The sequence below is a fragment of the Galeopterus variegatus genome, unplaced genomic scaffold (genome assembly GCF_000696425.1).
Source record: "Galeopterus variegatus unplaced genomic scaffold, G_variegatus-3.0.2 Scaffold1214, whole genome shotgun sequence".
Taxonomy (NCBI): Eukaryota; Metazoa; Chordata; class Mammalia; order Dermoptera; family Cynocephalidae; genus Galeopterus; species Galeopterus variegatus.
Genome location: NW_007727325.1, coordinates 391,169 through 414,391, shown reverse-complemented (window position 1 = coordinate 414,391; position 23,223 = coordinate 391,169). Strand labels below are relative to the sequence as shown.

The 23,223-nt window shown below is 34.5% G+C and overlaps 1 protein-coding gene across 1 annotated transcript in view; it reads right to left on the bottom strand.

Annotated features, from left to right (window-relative positions):
* Positions 1–23,223, bottom strand: part of PLA2G4A (phospholipase A2, group IVA (cytosolic, calcium-dependent)) — a 127,442-nt gene that overhangs the window by 11,064 nt on the left and 93,155 nt on the right. The window contains exons 11-13 of the mRNA XM_008575596.1: positions 22,055–22,126; positions 18,851–19,093; positions 9,606–9,790 (exon numbers count right to left, since the gene is read on the bottom strand). Of these exons, the coding sequence (XP_008573818.1) occupies positions 9,606–9,790; positions 18,851–19,093; positions 22,055–22,126 (500 nt within the window). The remainder of the gene's footprint in view (positions 1–9,605; positions 9,791–18,850; positions 19,094–22,054; positions 22,127–23,223) is intronic.

The following is a 23,223-nucleotide window of genomic DNA, read 5'->3' as shown; positions in this document are numbered from 1 at the left end:
TAACCATGCGAATGTTTTTTTAACCGTTTTTTTTTTTTTTTTTTTTTTGTCTTTTTTTCATGACCGGTAAGGGGATCACAACCCTTGGTGCGGTGTCGCCCGCACCGCGCCCAGCCAGTGAGCACACCGGCCAGTCCTATATAGGATCAGAACCTGTGGCGGGAGCATCGCTGCACTCCCAGCGCCACTCTCTCCCGACTGCGCCACAGGGCCGGCACTGAATGTTTTTTTAGCCCTAGCAGTAAAAAAAGGAGTAAAAAGAATCTGATGATGCAGAATAAGATCCAGTTCATTTTAGCCCACTTTTCTGCAAGTAGAAGTTCCTACGGGAAAGAGGGAAAGATGCATTTAGGAATTTCCAGTCTTTATTTGTTCAGTTGGCCTGACCATTATTCAATATCCAACAGATGTCTACCATGTGCCAGCAGGATCTCCTTGTAGGGATGAATAACAGTCCTGTTCTCAAGAAGCCCATCAATATCAAAAATACATAAAAGTACACCACACACAAACTCTCTACTGATATGTCAGTTCTTGGCACAGGGCTAGCTCCACAGAAGGCATCTGAAAAATTATTGGTGAACTGAACTGAATGAAATTATGTTAAAGAAATTACTAAAGAAAATACTATGGGTTCAGAGTATTCATAACCATGCGAATGTTTTTTTAACCGTAGCAGTAAAAAAAGGAGTAAAAAGAATCTGATGATGCAGAATAAGATCCCTCTGTTACTGGATTTTTACTTGTATCATCTCCACCAAAGTGTTAAAAAATGCCAATTAAAAAGTTCATTCATTTTATGTATGAAAAAATATTTGAGTTGCTCTGCAACAGCTTTTTTGGTTTCTGTTTATAAAAAGAAATTGAGCTTCTGGCCTCAGCAATTACATGTGCAGTGACCAAGGGTAGATCACCCAGAGGTACCAAGAGATTAGTTAGTTGTCACAGCTTATACTATGGTTGTTTCTATGTATTAGCTCCTTTCCTAGTAAGATTATACACCCCCACTAAAATGAGAAGACACATGGAACAGAGCCACAGCAGCTGACTTGCAGCTGCTGACAAGTAACATGACCAAGAAGTGTATGTTTTTGCCAGACACTGAGATTCAGGGTTTGTCTCTGCATCAAAGCTGACTAGCTTAGCGGGTAAGTATAAAAATATATATATAAATTTAAACTGGAGAAATAAATCAATATGGAGAGGTTCAGAGAATAGACCTCATTCCCATTTATGTGCTGCTTTGGGGGGAATGGGGTAAGAAGCAGAATATCCTAGTGGTAAAAGCACAGACTTTGGGGCCAGATGCCTGAGCCCAGCACAAGCTCTGTGGCTTTAGGCTTGTTTCTTAACTCAATGTCTCTGTACTCGTTATACTCAAATATAAACTATGATGTTAATAATAATACCTATCTCATAGGATTGCTATTAGAATTAAACAAATTAATATTTTACAGCATTTAGAACAGTGCTTGTCACATATTCAGTGCTACACAAATGACCGATAATAAATACCAGAAAAGAGATGGAAGGAAAAAAATGAGGAAAACAAGAGAGGAAAAGAAAAGAAAGAGAGATAGAAACAGTATTAGAATTAAACAAATTAATATTTTACAGCATTTAGAACAGTGCTTGTCACATATTCAGTGCTATACAAATGACCGATAATAAATACCAGAAAAGAGATGGAAGGGAAAAAATGAGGAAAACAAGAGAGAAAAAGAAAAGAAAGAGAGATAGAAACAGTACTAAAGAAATTCTTACAGGGAGGAGGTTTGGGGGATAAAGCACATCAGAGTCTTGTGCTTTAAACTACTCTTGCTGTCAGACTGACCCAGTCAATCCCGACGATGAGTGGCCAATCCAGGTTCCGTGCTAGGAGCTGGGAACGCAACAGTGAGTCACACACTCGTGGCTCTTGCTGTTATGGCATTGATAGCCTGGTGAGTGAGAAATGGTAATAAAATAACCCTTCGTGTTTAAAACTGGAAAATGCTATGAAAAAAGTACAGCTTTTGCATTGTACCTGTATTATTTCCTCAGAGTACTTATTAATTCATTCAACAATTATTATTGAGCACCCGCTGTGTTCTAATTGTAAGAGAGAGTCTGTGCTTGAAGCTTTGGAGTTTATCAATCACTGGAGAAATAAATAGATAATAGAGCACAGTACAATTGAGGTGGGGAAGGTGATGGAAGGTTGTGTGCCTGGGGTGTGCAGCCTGAAAGGCTCAGCTCCAACACAGACACCCTAACTTGCTATCTGAGTGACTGGAGGCAAATTGCTTAGCCAACCACAGCTCCACAGGGAACAATGTATTTGGGGACACTGCAGTACGCAGTGACACTCCCCTAATGGTACTGTAAGGATTATGAGTAACAACAAACAAACAAGGACTCGGTTGTTCACTGTGCCTGAGATGGCAGACTCGCGTTCCCATCTCACCTATAGTTCAGCTGGTCCTTAGTTCTCAACAATTCTTTTTCTGCCTCTAAAATAAAGTTAATACAATCTCCTTCCTTATCGAATTGCTGTGAGGATTAAATGTAGAAAAGTGTCAGTAATTTAGATTCAGAGAAAACAAGTACTTAACATAGTACCTTAAATTCAGAGAAAAACACACTTTTCATTCAATTTTCACCACTCATGCTTCTGGAATGTTGTGAATTTTAGGTTGATCAACTATCTCTCTCACTATCATTTAAAAAGAAATAAAAATGAGGGAGAACAAAGGATATAATGTATGTGAAAGCATTTGCTTCATATACTACAAAGGTAAATACAACCCTGTTTCACTGAAAATCACATATATGTATGAATTATTTATTGTTTGAAACTTCATAAAACTTTTACGATTAACTCTTTCTTTTTTTTTCTGTTCAGTTGCATTAATCAGATTGTTATTTCTTGTCTAGCACTGTTCACAATTATTCATACATGATTATTCAACATCAAAATAAAACCAAAAGTTCACACTGTGAAGCAATTGCGTGAGGACAAGGAAAGAAAGAGCTTTCTAGTGTTTATAAACATGACTCAAGCCTATGACCAATAATGTGTGGATTTGTGGAGAAAGAGGAAAACGGAACTACGTGAAGTAAAAGCCAGACTATTTTTAGATAGATTATTTTACACAGGAATCAGGAAGAGATGGAAACTTTCTCTTTTCTTATATGATCCTGATGTGGAAAATATTAAGAACTGATGACTACAAAGACAGTGATTACCGAATGGAAAAACCATCTCTTTCTGATGTCTCGTTTCCCTCTGTAAAAGCTGAGAAATAATGACACAGACTGTGAGTAAGGCACACTGGTTTGAAAAACGTATTTTAGAAAAATGCAATGAACAGCCAAAAAATTGCTGTTTCACAAATTACAGCAACACGCCAGAACTGTGCTCTGCTATAACTATCCATTTGATTATTGTTTGACCCCTCAGATACTTCGTATTTCCATAGACTAATTAATAGTAAACTTAACGTAGTATCTGAAACCATTTTCTGTAGAGATAAAAATTTGACAGTATCCTTCAAAGCGGTACTTTGTAAAATTTTCATGCTCATTTTTGAGTACTAAAACGTACTAAAAAGTCTTGAAGGAGAGAAAAAATAATCTAAGTAACAGAAATATATTCAAACCAAAGAGTGAATGCATATACTCATATATAAATAAAGGAAATGGCATATACAAGAATATGAAAATATATGTTTTAAATATATGAAAAATATATTTATACATATAAATACATATATATAAAATAATAAGTTGGCTTATCATTAGAGGAAATGAGATTTTTTTTGTTTCTGTGAAAACCTGGAATATGTGCTTTCTATACTAAGATGTTTCTTATTATTTAAAACCTATTTTTAAGAATAGGGAGAGGGGCTGCATATAAATAAGTCAACAGAATCTTAGAAAATTATTGAAGTAACTAATGTAAGATACAACAGACAGAAACTACAATTTAGAATTCATTATTTTATGGTTATAGTCACTCTCACTTCCATTAGAAGACATGCTGGTATCAGAATCCAAGAGCTTTGTAACGCGATAGACATGAAAATAAATTTAATTTGGATACATTACTTCTATCATTTGTCAAGACTGGCTCATTTTAAATATTCCTTCCTTCTTTCTTTCTTGTCTCCTTCCCTCATTGCCCGCTTTGTTCCTTTTCTCCTCTTTCTTTCCTTTCTTCTTAAGAGAACAAACCCATTTTTCTGGCTTCTGGTGATTAAATATTTGAAAGAGCACTAAAAATCTAACCCAGATTTATGCTCAGTATAAAGCGACATAATATGACATAATTTATGGTATAATAACTTAAATCTATTACTCATCATAAAATTTAGTAAGATAAAGGGGGAAATGTCTCCAGCAGTAAACTCTGAATTCTTCTGTGTTCCTTGCTTGCTTGCTCCTCAATGAAACCCAAAGTCCCCTCTTCCCCCCACTCCCCTACCAAATTTACAGTCTGTTTATTTTGCAGGCTTGAGTATGAAGACCCTGGCTTATTTTCACAAACAACAATTAAACACAAATCTCATTAGAATTTTCCTTGGATTGACCCTCACGGTGAACTAAATTTACATGTGTATATATTTAAGTTATGAAATGGTTAATAAAAAGAAACTTGACAAAATAAAACACAGAGTTGCTTTTCCTAAATAAATCAATAGGAATCATATTTAGAATCATGAGACTAAATCAGACTATTAGAGTATGTGCTAAGTAATCTAAATATATATATATATATATATATATAACACTTACATTGACGTCATTAACTTTCAAGGCCAGTTACAATGAAGATATAACATAAACTGTGGTTGCTTTTATCAAAAGCCATGATTTCCACCTTTCTACCTATTCCTGGCAAAATTTGAGATTTAACTATACTAATAAAATACTAGAATTATTAATGAATATGAAATAAATTCAATGGTTCTAATTTTTGCCAACATTTATGCTCTATTCTTTTATGAAAAATGACGTCTATATTTCAGTCTCAAAAATAAAAAAACGATTCACTATTTAATTGCCTTAATAAAATCATATTGCATTTATCCAATTATTACACTGGAGTTTTTTCTCTCCTATCAAATGAACTTCATGTAGACTCCTTATCAATTTTTAAAACTTACTATACTATAGCTAAAGTAAATATTCTATTTTGGCATTAATAGTGTAATATTTTTATCATTTTAAAAACTATATTTGGGTAATCTTTTAGAACATTTAGAAATGCATATTTTTGTAACAACACTCATAGGTTTAGAAAGTACGGTCAATATTCCAAGTAAGACTGAAAAGTTCATTATGTTTAATTTGAACTTGCTGAAGTTCATTTATGGAGACTAAAAAAATGTATTATATGTGATATATTACAATTTCCTTTATATATCTCTAAAATATGATTAATTATTACCAGAGCAATAGGATACAAAATCAATAATGAAAGGAAATATATACATTTGGGGAAAGGGGTGGGAAGAAAGGAATTGAAAAAATAATTCTAAAGCACATCTATAAGAATGCACAGGTAGAAAGAGACATGCTGTCTAAGATAGTAAACATATAATAAAACAACAGTTATTAAAATGCAGTATGTTACTTAGATAAGAATTGTCAGATTGTCATATATGCCAGTGAAACACAACAGATAAACACAAAACAGACCCTTTTGAGCTCTAATAATAATAATATGGTACATAGTTTATAAAAATCACAAAATAATGTGGGGGAAAAAAGGTTACGCAGGATTGTGTTATTACACACTCAACATATTAAGAAATATTAATGAGCTAAAATATTTTTAAGGGATTTCATAAAAAATTGATGCATATTTAATCTTGGTGAGACATATGAATAAAATTTCAAGGTTAAAAGCAATGGGAGAAGTCACTACATAAATATTTAAAACAATAAAATTAGAAATAAAAATTTCAATGCAAATGACATTAGATCATATTTGCAAAAATAAGACAATGTCCTTAAGACGTAAAGAGAATACTTATTAATCAATAGAAAAAATAAGACAATGTCCTTAAGATGTAAGGAGAATGCTTATTAGTCAATAGCAGCAACACTAATAATTCAATTAAAAGTAGTTTAAAAGCATACATATACAATAAGCATGACAAACTATTTAATCTCACAAGCAAAGAAAGAAAACTGAAGCAAAAATGTGTGGTTTTCCATTACATTGCAATATTTTTTACTTTATTTTTAATATTTTTTTCATGCCAGCAAAGTCCAAATAGGGGCTCACATATTGTAATGTATGTAAATTGGTTCAGCTTTTTAAGGAACCAATCTGAAAATATTTGTTAAAAGTCATAAAGTGATATATACATCTAGAGCCAACCTAAGGAAATAATAAAAATGTGATTAAAGATTCATTTCAAAGATGATGACTATAGAAAAAAAGTGGCAGGACAGCAATAATCTAAAAGTTGAAAATAGAGCATTGTTAAATTATTGTATATCCAAGTATAGAGATACTATATATCTTTTATTATCTTTTAGACATACTTTTTATATTTATCTTATCATATGTATTTATAATTATGTTTAAAAAATATTTAATGGAATGGGAAAATGCTCACTGTATAGTTGTAAGTGTAAAGAAGCAGAAGGCAAAATTATATGTCCCCAGTGGACACACACACACACACAAACACACACCCTGAAGAAATACTAGAAGAAAATACAATAATATTAGCAGCTGTTGTCTAGAAGTACTTGACATATAGCCCAAAATATTCATATGTTTTACAAGTATATACTCATCTTAGTCACAAATAATTAATATGTATTTTTAAAGTACTGCAGAGCTGTGGATGGGCAGGTGGGCAGCAGGGAGGGTGGTGGGGGGAGCAGGGGATGGGTCTGAACATTGTCCAGAGGGTCAGGACTCTTCAGGAGTGGATGGCCATGTGTCAGTCTTAAGTTATTAAAAAGCAAAGCTGAAGCATCAGATAGATAGATAGATAGACAGATAGATAAAAATAAAGTACTGCAGAGCATAATGATTCTTTTTAGAGGTACAAAGTAATATTCTGAAACCTCCTTCCAATATCAACTCACTGAGGTAGTGGAGCTGTGATTCACATATAAAATGATGGCTTTGACATTTTACAGTCCCATTGGTGAAATGAATAACACAGTGTCTTCACCACCAGAACCAATTTCTAAGCTAGCTTCTTAAGTCATCCACTGAATCCCATTCCCCATTGTTCCTCATGGGTCATAGTCACCAGTACAGTTCTTTATTATCCTGTGCTTGGATTACAATAAACCCCTTTTCACTTTAATCCTTTGCTCTCCATTCTCCAACTCATCCTACTTTCCACTGTCAGATTAATCATTCTACATTCCAAGTTTATAAAGTCATTTGTCTGCTGGAAATCCTCCACTGATTCTCTATTTCCTATCTTAATTTCCTAATCTTAAATTCCCCCCCTAACTTCTCCTAATGACAGTGTAATATCTGTCACTTCGAATCAGGTCACTCCAGTCCCTCAGATGTGCTCATGGCCATCTCTGTGACGTGTTTATCCTATTTCATTTACGTTCCTGTTCATCAACTCCAGGATACACCAATCTATTCTTATACCGATCTCCAATAATACATATACTTATATAAACCCAAATAACCATTTAACAATAAGTTTCTAGGTTTCCCTTCAAATGTATAAAAGTCTTTCCCCTCAAAAAAGCCAAAATGTTACGGATATCAGGAACCATGTTTTCGCCTTCACTGCTGTACACAACATACAGCATAGAAAAGAGGACACACACAGTGTGCACAAAAGAGGCAACTGGTAACAGGGATCAGATTCTCATTCTGCAGCCTTGGAATTCGATCCAAGCTCTACCATTTCTTCTCCAGCCCTTCCCAGCCAGGTCCTGGGCTATGCTCATTTCACACAGTATTCTATTAAATTTGTTGATGAGATCTCACCTCACTGATCCTTGTTTCCTTTTCTAAATACCACTTACTGCCTAAAAAAAAACATCAAACGTGAAAGCATTTTGAAAATGTGAGGTTTTAAAAAATATTTAAGAGTTACAATGATAACCATGATTAGTCCTGAGAGCAGTTTAATCATTGTGTATTAGAAAGGAAACCAGATGTGCAGTCAGAGAACCTGAGTTATCACTGACTCTTCCTGGTTGGGAGATCACGGATTGTCTCACTTAATCTCTGAGTTTCTTTTTCTTAGTCTATGAAATGAGGATAACCACTCTATCTTGCTTACAGTGTTTCATGCACTCACCAATAAAAAATGTCCTATATATTCACAATTTGGCCAGCATTTATAAGGCAATAAGGACCAAATGATTAAAACAGAGCAAACACATAAAATAGTGTTGCAGAGAGTGAAAGCAATATCTGTGTAAATAAACACATACAATAGACCATGATAATTGCTGTATTAGAGGAATTTACTAAGTCTTATATACCTTAACTATACTCGTAAGGGTGGAAATCAAGAAAGATAACGTTTGAGATGTGTCCCAAGACAGCTTGGGATTCAGGCAGAGGGAACAGATAGCACTGTGGCCTGGCAGTCCTCACACATCATCCTATTCACAACTTTTTCTCATTTCGTCACGAAGGCAGACTTTTATTCTCCCCACAGTCCTGACGCCACTACCTCCTTTTTCTCATCCTCAAAAGATGACTTGACTCCTAATTCCTATAAAAGCTAGAAGACATCAGACGAGTGCTTTCTCAACTTCTCTTCTCTGTGCCTAACAATGAATCTCCATTCACAGCCATTATTTCCCCTCCTCTCTTGCCTCAGTATAAACATTTCTACAGCGCTCTCCACCTATATCTTTGTATCTCTCTCCCACTTCCCATCCCTATAACTGTCCAGAGATGTGACTCTATCCTTTGCCTCATCTCTCTATTCTCTAATAATATTTTCATTGATGACTCCTAGTCATCAGTATTTAAACATGCTTAAATCTCTTCTATTAACAACACACACACTGTTTTCTTCTGCACATCCTCTTCCAGATAGTCTATCTCCTTCTTTCTGGAGTAATCTATAGAATTATCTCCATTTTTTGAAGTTCCACTCATGTCTCAAACGACTCCAATCTGATTTCTGCCTTCACAAACCCATTGAAACTGCCCACCCAGTTCACTAAAGACCGCCATGTTGTTAAATATCTTCACTTGGTTTTCATAACACTGTACACTTTGTTTTCTTCCTTTTCCTTTGATAAAGTTGTTCTTCAAGGTCCTATTCTAGATCTGCTTATCTTCTCTAGGTATACCCTCTCTGTGCATAGTTTTAATTGTCTTCGACCTGCTAACTTCCAAATCTCAGCCTAACTTCCTTTTTAAACTTCTGATCCATTATATCATTCTTGTCCTGATCAGGACTCTGAACTTTATTGAGCTCATTGGAATCATTTAAAAGTTAGGGAGTGATGGGATCACATCTGCATTTTAGAAATACTACTCATAAAAATGTAGAAAATAGGCTAAAGGGATATAAAAGTGGGGTCAAGAAGACTAAAAGATCCATAAGGCATGCAAGAGAATGTGGTAGAGACTGCAATGCCACATAAAGTCTGCTTACCTTGAATGGAGGACTCGAGTCACTCGGCCTTGCAGAAAAGTCAAAGGAGATGATGAGGTCAACCCCCCGCTGAGGCCTCAGGATCAAGGGATACGGCAGGTTAAATGTAAGCCCACTGTCTACCACATGGATCTTTTTACTTTTAACATCCAGAGGCTCGTATATTTGCTCAAATTCATCAGGATCTTAAAAACAGAAATAAAGACAAAATAAGAATGAATTAAATGATCATTCAACGTTATCTCACATATAAAAATGTTTGATGGAAATTTGAGAAACAGAATTCCATATGATTAGGCCTTCAGGCTTTGGAGACAAGTGGAGCTGGGCATGAATCCAACTTTAGCAATTGTAAACTAATCACTATCTTTAAGTCTTAATTTCTTCAATGGTAATATCAGGATAAGAGTCAAATAAGGTGGCTGGATTAAGGATTAGGTGGGACAATGCATGGAAAGTCCTTAGCTCAGGTCGTCGTATTAATTCTAAGCCATGATCCATTTAATAGTATTACTTCACATTGCAGAGGTCTTTCCTGGTTTAAAAACACTTCCTCATATATTATCTTGTATAATTCATTTAACTCACAGGTGAGGTAAAGGACTCTATAAACGGAGGGTGGAACAAATTAAAAGTCATCTCTAAAGTGACATAGCTGGGGAATAGCAAGATCTGGATGGATCCCACGCTCCCCTAGCGAGGACAAGCATGCATTCCACTCTAAGGTGGAAGTCCAAGAAAATAATCCAACCGACACACTCAGCAAACATGTACTATCTACTACTATACAGCTACAATTCTAGGCATTCAACAAGAAAGATACAAACTTTGCTCTAACAGAGTTTATATTCTGTGTGCACTGCCCATAACTTAGTAAACCAATGTATGAACAAAAGAGTTCAGACAACAATAAATACAATAAAGAAAATAATAGAGGGAAATATACTGAGTAACTTCCGTTGGATGGTCAGGGGACACCTCTCTGAGAAGGAAACCTTAAGCTGAAACAAGAATAATGGTACAGAACTGGCCATCTAAAGATTTGGGGAGCAGAGTTGGGGGGGGTAGAATTATCCCCAGGGAGAAGGAAAATCTAGAGCAAAGGCCCTGAGGCCGAATAAGGCTTTGCATGTTTGAGGAATAGCTCAGAACGCAGTGTGGCTGGAGGGTAGAAGAATGGAATGAGATGATAGGGAGTCTGAAAAAAAGCAGGACCTAGAGATCATTAGTTTTATAAAAAAAAGAAATATTGGTAGCATGCTACTGCTCACATGTGTGCGGCTCCTGCTTCCCAGGAAAAAAATGTGACCGGAGTTGAATTGATTGGGACTGAACAGGATGAAACTCCACACAACTGCTTTGCTCTGTCCCTTGTCCACACACCTGTTCCCACCTGCTCTGTTAGGAAGGAGGCTGGCAAAGCTCGAGAGGAGGTCTACTGCAGCCAAATGGAGTCATGGTGATCACACCAGACATGTGTGATCTCTAGGTGAGCTTTTAAATTCCACTTGTAAGTACTCTCATGAGGGAAACAACAAAAACTAGAGTCTGTGTTTACAGAATCACTTATAAAATATGTAGTTAATACCTTTCTCATGGAATTGTGAGCATTACGTTAAAAAAGCAACGTTAAAGTATCCAAGAAAATGCTCAGCACACAGTGGGAACCTAATGTGTGTTAGTTTTCTCCATGTGTTCCTACGTAAGAATGAGATCGACTATAGTTCTCTTATAGTCATTTTAATCATTACTTTTTCAGATCAAGAGGTCAAAAAGGAAGGCAAATATTTAAATTCAACTGTACAATTAAATCCACAATCCTCCTCATCAAGAAAAGCTGAAATAAAAACACCTATGACATAATTAGCCATAAAGATTATTCAACATAAATTGAAAGAGGTTTTTAAATGACACTTTGGCATAGTTTCTCTTAAAAAATTAATATCCTTCTAACTTTCTATGCTTAACAGAACGTCATGCGTTTTTTCAGATCTATTAAAATTTCTCATCTCTAAAATACTGAATAGCAAATGAATGTAACAACCACTTACTAGTGAGGTTTATGAATAAAGAGGAAACAATTTTACAGCTGAAACGATTTGTACTGCCCAAAATAACTGGAGGAAAGCGTGAAGACATGAACAAATGGTCTTAAATGAAAAACATATATGCTATTAAAAAAAAGCTATTTTTAAAGACATACGTAAGGTCATATGGATAAATAATAAAGGAAGAAGAAAAAAGTGAGGAAAGCGTGAAGACATGAACAAATGGTCTTAAATGAAAAACATATATGCTATTAAAAAAGCTATTTTTAAAGACATACGTAAGGTCATATGGATAAATAATAAAGGAAGAAGAAAAAAGGCTTCCTATGTCCAAGGCTAACTCCTAGGGCAACAAGAAGAGAGAAGAGAAATCATTCTTTAAATACTTATCTACAGGTTAATTCTCTTTTCTTAAAAAAGTGTTTATAGATTGTATTGACAATGTACTTTGCCACCAACCAAGTTACTAACTTCTATCACAGGACCTGGAATTTAAAGAATGTAAAATTAAAATACAGAGAGATTATCAAACCTGATGTTAACATTTATTCCTCTGAAACTTTTAGTTTAAAAATTATGTATATGAAATTTTTAAAGGTGAAAAACTGTGAGTCTTTGGTTTTATTAGTTTTTAAATATTTTAATAAGAGGCTGAAAAATCATTAGTTGGCTACTCCTACTTCTCAAAGCAACTTCATTTATACTGTCTATTGTGTATTAGCAATTTCATATATAAGATTTACCGTGCTTATAATATTTTACAAAAGACATAGCCAGTTTAAAAATAATGAAACGGAGGCTCAAAGAGGTAAAATAGATTGTCCAGTTTCACACAGATAGTGGGAGTCAAGACTTCAAAACAGGTCCACAAAGACTATGCCCTATGCACAGTGTCACACTATTACTTCGGAGAGTGGCATGGCCAAGAAACTAAAAGGGTTTAAAATGGATAATATAAAAATTAAACTGTGATGCATAGAGGCTATCTATACATATTTCTATCAATTATTAAAATTACATTAATATATGTGTTTAATTAACATGTGTATTTCAAATATTTTGAAATACATTAATGGAAGTATTTTTATATGCAGTGACTTTCCCTCATATAATTTAAAGTACGATAACTTATAAATACATTTTTGGCTTCATAAACTCATTTTTTAAAAAAAATTTAACTAAAAGATTAACCAAAAACAGATCATCTCTCTCATATTCTGCTTGATTTGCCCTTTCTCATCAGGAAGGTCGTAGTCTCCTTTGTCCTTTCTTAAATCCAAGATTGCATGTGAAATAAAAATCATTATGAACCAATTCCCAGTTCTGCATGTGGTTAAACACCATTGTTCCAATCTCCAAGATGAACTGAGAGTACGTAGTGTTTCTTTTTTGTTTGTTTTATTTTATTTTTAATTGACAATAATTGTATATATTTATGAGTTATTATATGGTGTTTCATTACATATATACATTGTGGAATGTGATCAGACTAATTGACATATCCGTAACCTCCAATATTTATCATTTATTTTTGGTGAGAATATTTTTTTTTCCTTTACATTTTTATTCTGTCAATATACAATGTGGTTGATTATTATGGCCTGTGAGAATATTTAAATATTGGTGACAATATTTAAAATTCTTTCTTTTTTTAAGCTATTTTGAAATATATAATACATTATTATTAATTATAGTCACAATGCTGTGCAATAGATCACTGGAACTGATTCCTTGTGTCCAACTGAAACTTTGTACCCTTTGACCAATGTCTCCCCTTCCCCCAACTACGCTCTGTGCCCAGGCTCTGGTAAGCATCATTCTACTCTATATTTCTATGAGTTTCACTTTTTAAAATTCCACATATAAGTGAGATAATGCAGTATTTGTCTCTCTGTGACTGGCTATTTCACTTAGCACAATATCCTCTAGGTGCATCCATGTTGTCTGAAAAAACAAACAAACAAACCAAAAACAGTAAGTATTGTTTTCTTAATTCTTTTGCAAAGAGCATAGTCTTGCAAGATACAAACAGATGTTGCATACACCAAAGAGTTCCATGATCAAATAGGATCCTGTCTCAAGAAAGACAAGTTTCAACAACTGAAAGTAATAGCCAATTATATTGTTTCCTATTCTTCACACTTCTATGTGAAGATGTTATTAATCCCCACAATAACTCCATGAGGTAGACAACACAATTATTTCTATTTGATAAGTAAACTGAGGCTTATGCTAAGTAACCGCTCGAGATTGTCCAGCTAATAAAAGACCCATCTGGTATTCAAATAGAAGCCAGTCTGTTTTTAAAGTACTATACTTGAGGCACCTTTAAGTAGGGCTTAATCTCATTAGAGTATCCCATTGCATCCTGAAGAGGGAGAAAGAGTTTTCAATTTTTCCAAATTTATTTGAACTTGAACCTGATTTCTTGTATAATATCTACTAAAATGTCATAGAAAGAGTTGGATAAATGCCACTATGAAAGAATATTTTCCCATAACTTAAAGCATATAGTTTCCAATCCAGTAAATTAGTTTATCAGGTTCTCCGATAGATATGGAAACATGTCTATGTTTTACAATCATGTAATATTTCCTCAAAACAATTCAGCTGTGGATATTTGTGATGGTCATTTTTTAAATACATCACACAGATTTAATTTACAATGTACAAATATTTGGATGTCTGTGTTTTGAACTCTAGCCTAAATTAACTCACGTCTTGGTTTCTTATCCCAGATGGTGTATGTCACAGAAAATAACATAAACACAAAAGTAAACAGGAAAAAAGTCATGTAACTAATGAACAGCTTCTCCAAAAACAGTTTATACAGGTATACAACTATTTTGCAGTAAACAAATGAAGGGAATTTTGTCATCTTACAATTTCTTATGTTTTCAGAAGACAGTCTGTAAGGTGAAGTAATCGACACAAAAATAGTGCAATTTTCTCATTTCAGGTTGAGCTGTTTTAATTCTAAGATACTCAAATTTTAATTTGTATAAAAAAATCACTATGGAATAAACTAAAATGTGAGATTTTTGCAACATAATACCTAGATTAGATAAAAATCTCTACCTATATGGTTTTGCATGGGGAGTACAACATTAAAAGAGAAATAGCCTTAATGTTTTAATTAAATTGTGGCATTTTAGCTATATTATAAATAGGAATTTTAATGAAGACTTTATGAACCAAAATGATCACAGTTGTGATAAACATTTTAACTTTTCATTACAAACATATGGTTATTCTAAAACATAGAAACAACCAGATGAAGATAAACAGGATCAATCTTACTGAGGACCTTTTCTGAAAAAGCTCTAATCAGTTCATTAAATTCAGTTTAAAATACAATTATTTTTAGCAATGTTGGTCTGTAAATGATAAGGTTGAATAAATTTGTCACTAAATTTACTGAAATCATTTTTTACTGAAATCCATAGCCCATACACATTTTTCCATTGAATAAATACAAAATGAATAAAATGTAATTTTAATGAGATATACACTGAGAAATAAAAATTAAATTTCTTTCTAAAGACCATTAATTTAAAACAATTTTAGGTTAGAACATTTCAAAATATCTCAGTGTAAGAACTTATGGGCAAAGGAACTGGGTAGGCATTTTTTCAAAGGAAGATATAAGAATGGACAACAGACACATGAAAAAATGTTCAACATCACTCAGCTTCTGGGAAGTGCAAACCAAAAACCACACTGAGATATCATCTCACTGCAGTTAGGCTGGCTAATATTAAAAAGACTGAGAATAACAAATGCTGGCAAGGAAGCGGAAAAAGGGGAATGCTCCTACACTGTTGGTAAAACTGTAAAATGGTGCAGCCACTATGCAAAATGGTATGGAGGTTCCTCAAACAGCTACAGATAGAACTGCCATATGATCCAGCTATCCCACTGCCAGCTATACACCCAAAGGAATGGAAATCACCACGTTGAAGGGATACTTGCATCCCATATTTACTGCAGCTGTATTTACAATAGCCAAGAGTTGGAACCAGCCTAAAAGCCCATCATCAGACAAGTGGATAAGGAAAATGTGGTATATTTACACAACAGAATGCTACTCTGTTATAAAAAAGAATGAAATCCTGCCATTCACAGCAACATGGATGAACTTAGACAAAATTATGTTTTGCAAAATTAGCCAGGCACAGAAAAATTCTGCATGTTCTCACTTATGTGGGAGCTAATAAAAATAAATAAGTAAATAAACAAACAAATAAATAGAAGGAAAAAAATCACAATAATTACAATAATTCCCTGAACTTGTTGAGAAGTGAACAGAGCTAAGGTTGAGGGATGTGGGAAAGGGGGAGAGGGTGGGGAGAAAGGGAGGAATTGGTAAAGGGCCATGAAAATCAATTACATTGTATAATGATATTTTTTTTTAAAAAAAAGAAAAAAATAGTCTATATAATACCATATTTTGGAATAATTGATATTTTGTATTTCTCATGTTATTTTATGAAAACTGTCTATCACCCTTCTTTCACAAGGCACTGGATGAAGGAAGGAGTCAGACATGGTACTGTACAACTATTATTCTCCAAATCCTATGGAGAGGAAAAAAACATCCACATTCAATCCATATTCTTAGTTTGTAGGTTAATAGTTTCTCAATTAAGTTTGTTGCATCCTCACTGACTTACATTTCTATCAGGATCAAGATTGCTGGGTTTTAATTTTATTCTACTTTTCTGTCATTGTTAACTAAAGTATATAAATCCTTCCATGAATCGAAACCTTGAGTAATGACCGGGAAATAATTTTAATCTCAATGAGGGAAAGGGTTACAGCTGTCTTGACGACTACTGGCTTTCAAGGACTAAGCACATTCTAGGTGCTCTGTAACTACTGTGTGAATACAAAAATGAACAGAGGAAAGAAGGAAGATAAAAATGCAGGACAATTTTTTAAAAAGTGAGAAAGATGAGGCACACTTCCTAAGGTCACTAAATTTGGCTAAGAAAAATACAGGATGCCAGTTTCATTTAAATTTCAGATATTCAACAAATGATGGTTTAGTGTGAGTATGCTACAAATGTTGCAAGGATTATATATGCATTATTTATATACAGATGTATGTACGTATTATTTGAAATCCAAATTTAACTGGACATTTTACATTTTATCTGACAACCCCAACACCACAGAATTTACATACCAGGAAGTTGTCAAAATGTGGAGAGTAGAGTGTGTGCTGTGCAAACCACAGAAGGAGCTGTGTGATGTAACCAAAGTAATAATGTAAAACAGATGTAATAAAAAACTTCCATTTTTACATCAGCAAGACAATGACTAATAAAAGAGCTACAGGGGAGGGTGTGCAGCGGAAGGGAAAGGCTTAGGAAAAATGTCAAGAAACCTGTGTCCCAATCTCAGCTCTCCTGAGCAATTTCAGGCAAACATGATAGAATTAGCTTCCTTTTCTATAGGGTAAAATAAGTGCAGAATCTCTACAGATTACAAATGCTCTATGAGGATAAGTTATTTTTGAAGCCAATCATCACTTTTTATGTGATGATTCTTTATAGACTATAAATGCTCTATAAAGTTTTTTCTAAAGCCCATTGTCATTCATCTATTAAGCACAAGTTTCTACGGGAGATACATTTAATTGGCATTGCAATGGCAATAGCACAATCGTGCCACAAAACAAGAAAAATAATGTCACTGATTGTATGGTTATTTTTATTTTGGATGAATTTTAAGATAAACATTGACTTTATCACAAATGACTTTAATTATAGTTAATATGAAAGGGTTTGGATTACAAGTATGTAATCAGACCTACCTCAGATCCTAGTCTCTGATGCCATAAACATAATGCAAAATACAGTGAGTTTCTACTCCTCTTTTCTTAAATAACAGGGATCACTTTTGCTTCAGCAATTCCCATTAAGGTCAAGCAACAAATAGAAACAGCACTACTCAAACAACAACAAAATCTAAAGCTGTATCCTAATTTTGGCCAATACTTTATAGGTATGATGCTTAAACAAAGGGCAGTAGAAAATTTTTTGGAAATATCCCATTTAATTTTTTACAGCATCCTGTCAGTCCTTAGGCAGAAATGACTGAGAAACAGCTGTATCCTAATTTTGGCCAATACTTTATAGGTATGATGCTTAAACAAAGGGCAGTAGAACATTTTTTGGAAATATCCCATTTAATTTTTTACAGCATCCTGTCAGTCCTTAGGCAGAAATGACTGAGAAACGACATTTACACAGTTAAGGAAGGATGACGGAAGGGTGAAGTAGAAAAATTTAGGATGACAGGATCATTACAAGAGAGATTATTACATATTGATTAGTCACCAAAGCAAATTTAACTTTTAATTTATAGTGTGCATGCAAGTAAAGAATAAAGGGAATCATCTAGGGGATCTGGCTAAGTGACAAACCTGAAAATGACGAGCTTATTACTGCGTGACCTTAAGAAAGTTACCTAACCTTCCTGAGACCAGAAGGGATGGACGGATTTGATAGCCTGATGGACACTGCAGACTGGCTCACTCAACTGCATCCCATCCCTTACGCTGCATGTGTTACTGCACTGCACTGGGGACTTGGGCCAAGGACCACGTTTACCAGATTCCCTTGCAGTTCCAGTTCTGCGGAGACCTGGCCTCTGCCAAGGAGAAACACTCACGTGAGATTTAAAGGAGGAAATGAAACAGAGGCTAAATAGCTTCTGCTATTTCTACTGCCGAGCATAATTGCCAAGGTATTTGTGGGGATGATTCTGAAATGTGTTTGGAGGTGTTCCTGGAAGCTCAGCCTGGAGCTTCCTCCTCCAAGCCTTGAAACAACTTTGTAAGCACCTGATTCCCTACTTTATATCCCTTTCAGTTAATGAGGGGAGGATTTTCTATTTTCTGTGGGTAATTCTTGACCAATACGGAGAGGAAGGATCTAAGGTCCCTCTCAATACTTCATTGAAAATTATCTATACTGACATGACTAAGCCATTTCCTGTCCCATGTAATTTTTTCTTCAAAAAAATACAAAAAACAGAAACAGTAATTAAAGCCATTCACAAATTAAATGCATGTTGTTGTAATCAAGTACAAATAAATAAGTCCTAATAATAATAATAAAATGCTTTTCCCCAGAGAAGGAATAAATACCTTCTGAATTAGTTTGCACTGATTATATTTTGTGTACTGACCTGCTACAGCTGTATCCAGTTCATCATCATCGAAGGAGTCCTGCGTGGTAAAGTCTCTCAAAGGAGACAGTGGATAAGATGTATTGAGATTCAAGCCCAGCATGAAGTTGTGCACCTTCCCGGCACGTCCTTCTCTGGTATTGAATAAAGCTGAATCACTCACCAAGGCCATTATCATTCGTTGGACCCAACTTGCTTGATTTTCATTTTGATAATCCCTTTCAGCATCTTCATTTTCAGTGCCTAAGGAAAAATGAAAGATCATGTACAGACTCCAAAATGCATTTTAGAAAAGTGATCTTCTTTGGGTAATCGAATGTTAAAGTTGACAGTGAATCTGTATGGCTTTTGATTTAGTATGTTTATTTGTATAAATGAATGCAGTAAATATTTCAGCTATCCTTTGCATCCTTGAATTGTTCTTAGTTACCTTTTACCTATAGTCAGTGTAAAGAGTATCTTCTTGACAGTGCTTCTTGGTCTATCCTTAGATTTTCAAGTTAACTTCCTCCACCTCCCCCTTCCTCTCCTTCCCCAGTCATTTTCTTCCTTTTCCCTGGCTTCATGCAGACACACACACACACACACACACATACACACACACACACACACACACCCAGAGAGAGAGAAAATCCGCAGTGGCTAATCCTATCCTCTACGCTTCTTACGTTTCTTTAGGAAATCTTATCCTGGTTAGTAAACATCCAGGAATTATGCAAACTGAGGAGAGACAGCTAAAGAATGCAACGTACATTTGCTATTCGATAAACACTCTTATGACCTATTAGTCATAAGACCTGTCATTTCATCCTTGCTTATAAAGTTTGGAGATTTAAAACCCTGTAATTTAAACAAATGCCTTAAAATGTTTTAAAATTCAGCAATCATCCAAATGAAACAGTTTTAAATGACTTTTCCCTCAAAACCTATGCACACATCACTGCTACTGGGAAGCTGTATTGTGTAGTCATTTAGATCACTGGCTGCAGAGTCAGACTGCCTGGGTTTCAATCCTTTCTGTAATATTTACTAATTAATTACCATTTTTCTTCCTTCATTTCTTCACCAGTAAATCTCATAAGGTTGTTGTGAGGATTAACAGGGTGCACATCCATGTAAAGTTCTTAGAAAAGTACCTGGCCCACATTAAATTCTTAATAAACACTAGCTAGTAGTAGAAAAAGCTGTGGCAGAAACAGCAGCATAATAATTATTATTGATAATATTCATGCATAATCAAAGTCAAAGAACACTTTATGATAAAGTATAACTTCACCTGCCGAAGCCCCTTCTGTTCTGACTTCTGGGAACTCTGTATCTAAAGATACATGCATATATAAAACTGTTTGTCGATGTATGTGTGTGTGTTTTGAGAGACAGAAAAGAGAATCTACATTCAAACTTTATGCTTTCCAATAAATGTAAACTAAACATGCATAAAACCATGATAAATATTCATTTTTATCTTCACAAAGTCTAGCTTAACTGAGTTGAGTAAGTGAAGGGATCTTTCTTTCAGTAGCCAATCCAGATGACTACATAGTCACAAAAACAAATATACTATTTTCTACTTCCACACTTTTCTAATGACAAATATGACTAAGAAAATCTCTTTCACCAGAACACATCAGGCTTTAAAAAGAATAAATTATATATCATGTTACACAGGATATGAATAAGAAACGCAATTATTTCCAAAGATTTGGAGATTTATTATTGTTATTATTATTATTATTATTATTCAATAAACACTTCTGTACCAGCAGAGGATCTACCTTCCTTATGATAGGTTTGAAAATGACATCACCTGTGCAACCCAGCAGTCAACAGAGAAATGATATTTATTGCTTATCCGAGGCATAGAATGTCTGTCCCCTTTGCACTGGCTAGCTTTCTTCATTAAAAGGAAATTCAAAATAAAAAGGACTTGAGCAACTAAAAAAATGTAAAATGAAAATTTGAAAAATGAAGGAGCCAGAATTAAGACTAGATTCCTTCCAGGGCAGGATTCTTTTGGGGTTCCTGTGTAATGACCGGGGCTGCTGTATTTTATTAGACAAATCACTGGCTGCATAAGGCAGCAGAACAGAAGGAAAATTGGGGCTGAAACCCAACTTGCCTCCACTGGTCCAGTCTTGTGCCCGGATGAAAGCTTTGTCTGCTGAGAGAAGGGGGTGCTCTTTTTCAATGTTCACGAGACACTGCACACTAGCCCTGCTGTGCCCTGTGCAGCTGCGTTCCCCAGAGAAGGCACCTTTTCTCTACCTTGCCCAACCTCATCTTATCAGGTAGTAATAACAGCTATGAGAAGAGAATTTTAATTTCAGCGATAATAAAGCAAAGGCAAAACAGACTCTTCCAATATCTGCACCATGCCTGCTGAAATTTGTCAAGTTTTGGACAAGAAAGCACTTGAATATAGATCGTATTCAAACTGCAATAGGATGGGTTCACCAAGTTGTTATAAAGTCTTCACTTTGTTTGTTTTGATTGTTTGTTTGTTGGACTATTGGGAACAGTTTTATAAATGGCCATGTCAAAACACTGAGTCAAAATGTAAAATCTCTCCAGTGTATCACATCATATTTGTAACAAACATTTCTGGTCCTCACCTTATTCCTGCCCTAGATTCATCACTATCACAATCTGCACCAAATGGACAAATGACTTGTCGAAATGTAAAAGGACGTGTTTATACCACCAAGTCATATATGCAACAAGTTCTTAATAATTTTACGCTACTTCATCACAGATCCCTTCCTAAGTGTTGGCCGTGAGATAAGGCTGAGGAATTGAGAATATAATTTCTCACATGCTACTTAATAATAAAATTTTAAAAGATGAAATTTTAATTTTTAAAGCCATCTAAAAATGTTCCTAAATTACAGCATCGAAGCTGAGCAGCCTGGTGTCCTGTCAGACTTAGAACAGAATTCAGTACTTCTTCCACCTCAGATTTGTTCATTTGTTCAACTGATAACATTTTTGTGGTAATAAAAAAAAAAAAAAGGAAAGGATATATATGTGCTGCCTATTTTAGTACTTATGCAATGTTTAATCCTCTCTCTCAATAGAAAGCCACAATCCTGTAACTTCAGTGTCTTAAGTGGAGACGACTATTAGCATCGTGAGTGAAAGAATCAAACAAAGCATTCGTATCCCTTCCGCATGGATCCCGGCCAGAGAAGTTTCTGGCTCCCTTACCTTTGGGTTCTTGTGATTCATCATCACTGTCCGAGCTATCATTACTCACAATATGCTTTGCTGTAATATTTTCTGTGGAAAGAAAAGAAAACAATTGAAGCATCTCAGGTGTCAAAATTCACAATTAAATTTATTATAAAGAAGTGAGCTGGGCAAAACCACAGAATGAGGTGTCTAGATCTCCCAGTATAAATTTAGATCCATTTAGTAAATCTAGATTTATTAGATTGACTAATGCTTTCAAATTTCTCACTGGAACACAAAATTTCCTAGGACAAGAAAATTTGAATTAGTTTAAATGTATTCATTCAATATTTGAGGAGAATTTTTTCTTTACCTTAATTCTGACAAGAAAAATAATTTGATTATAAGAAGCTCCTCACTATATCAAAAATATACATTTTTCTTCAGTTAAACACTTTTAAGTGGTGTTTATGAAGGTAAATAAAGGACAAAATCAAAATCTACAGAAGAGGTACAGAACAGTTTCCTCAAAATGAATGAAAGCTACTAATACAAATGATCTTTTGATGTTCAACAATACTGAAAATCATCTGTTAAAATGTACCTTTTGGTGTCAAGAATTTGTACTTCCTGCAGAACGTATTAAGAAAGCAGTTACAGAAACTAAAATAGCAATCATAAATCCTTAAAACAAAGACAGCAATTAAAATCTAACATAATTATAACTAGTCTTTTTTCATGTATCTAAATTATGGAGTATGCAGCTCATTCTCATAATTACTATTTGTAGTAAAATCAAACTTTCTTCGGACACCTATATAAAATCATTCTCTGTAGCGACTTTTCTTTCCCTCTTCTATTAGTCAATAGAATTTGTTGTTGTTGTTTTTTAATTTTAAGAAACTAGCCCCAAATTTACAATTTTCCGTGGTAGAATTGTTTTGGGGACTTTAAACACAGAAAAACATAGGCAGGACATTTGCTTCCCCATATTATTTTGTGCATGTTTATTATACCTACATAAATGTCATGTGCAGGAATGATCAAGAGTATGTAATGGAAAGGTTAATAAATGTTTGAGGCAGTAGACTGACATTTATTTCTTTTATTTTTACTGGTATGATTATACGTATAAAATTCAGTAAAATAAAATGTTCATTGTTTAATATTATTATTCATTTCATTTCATGTCTGTTACAGAAAAT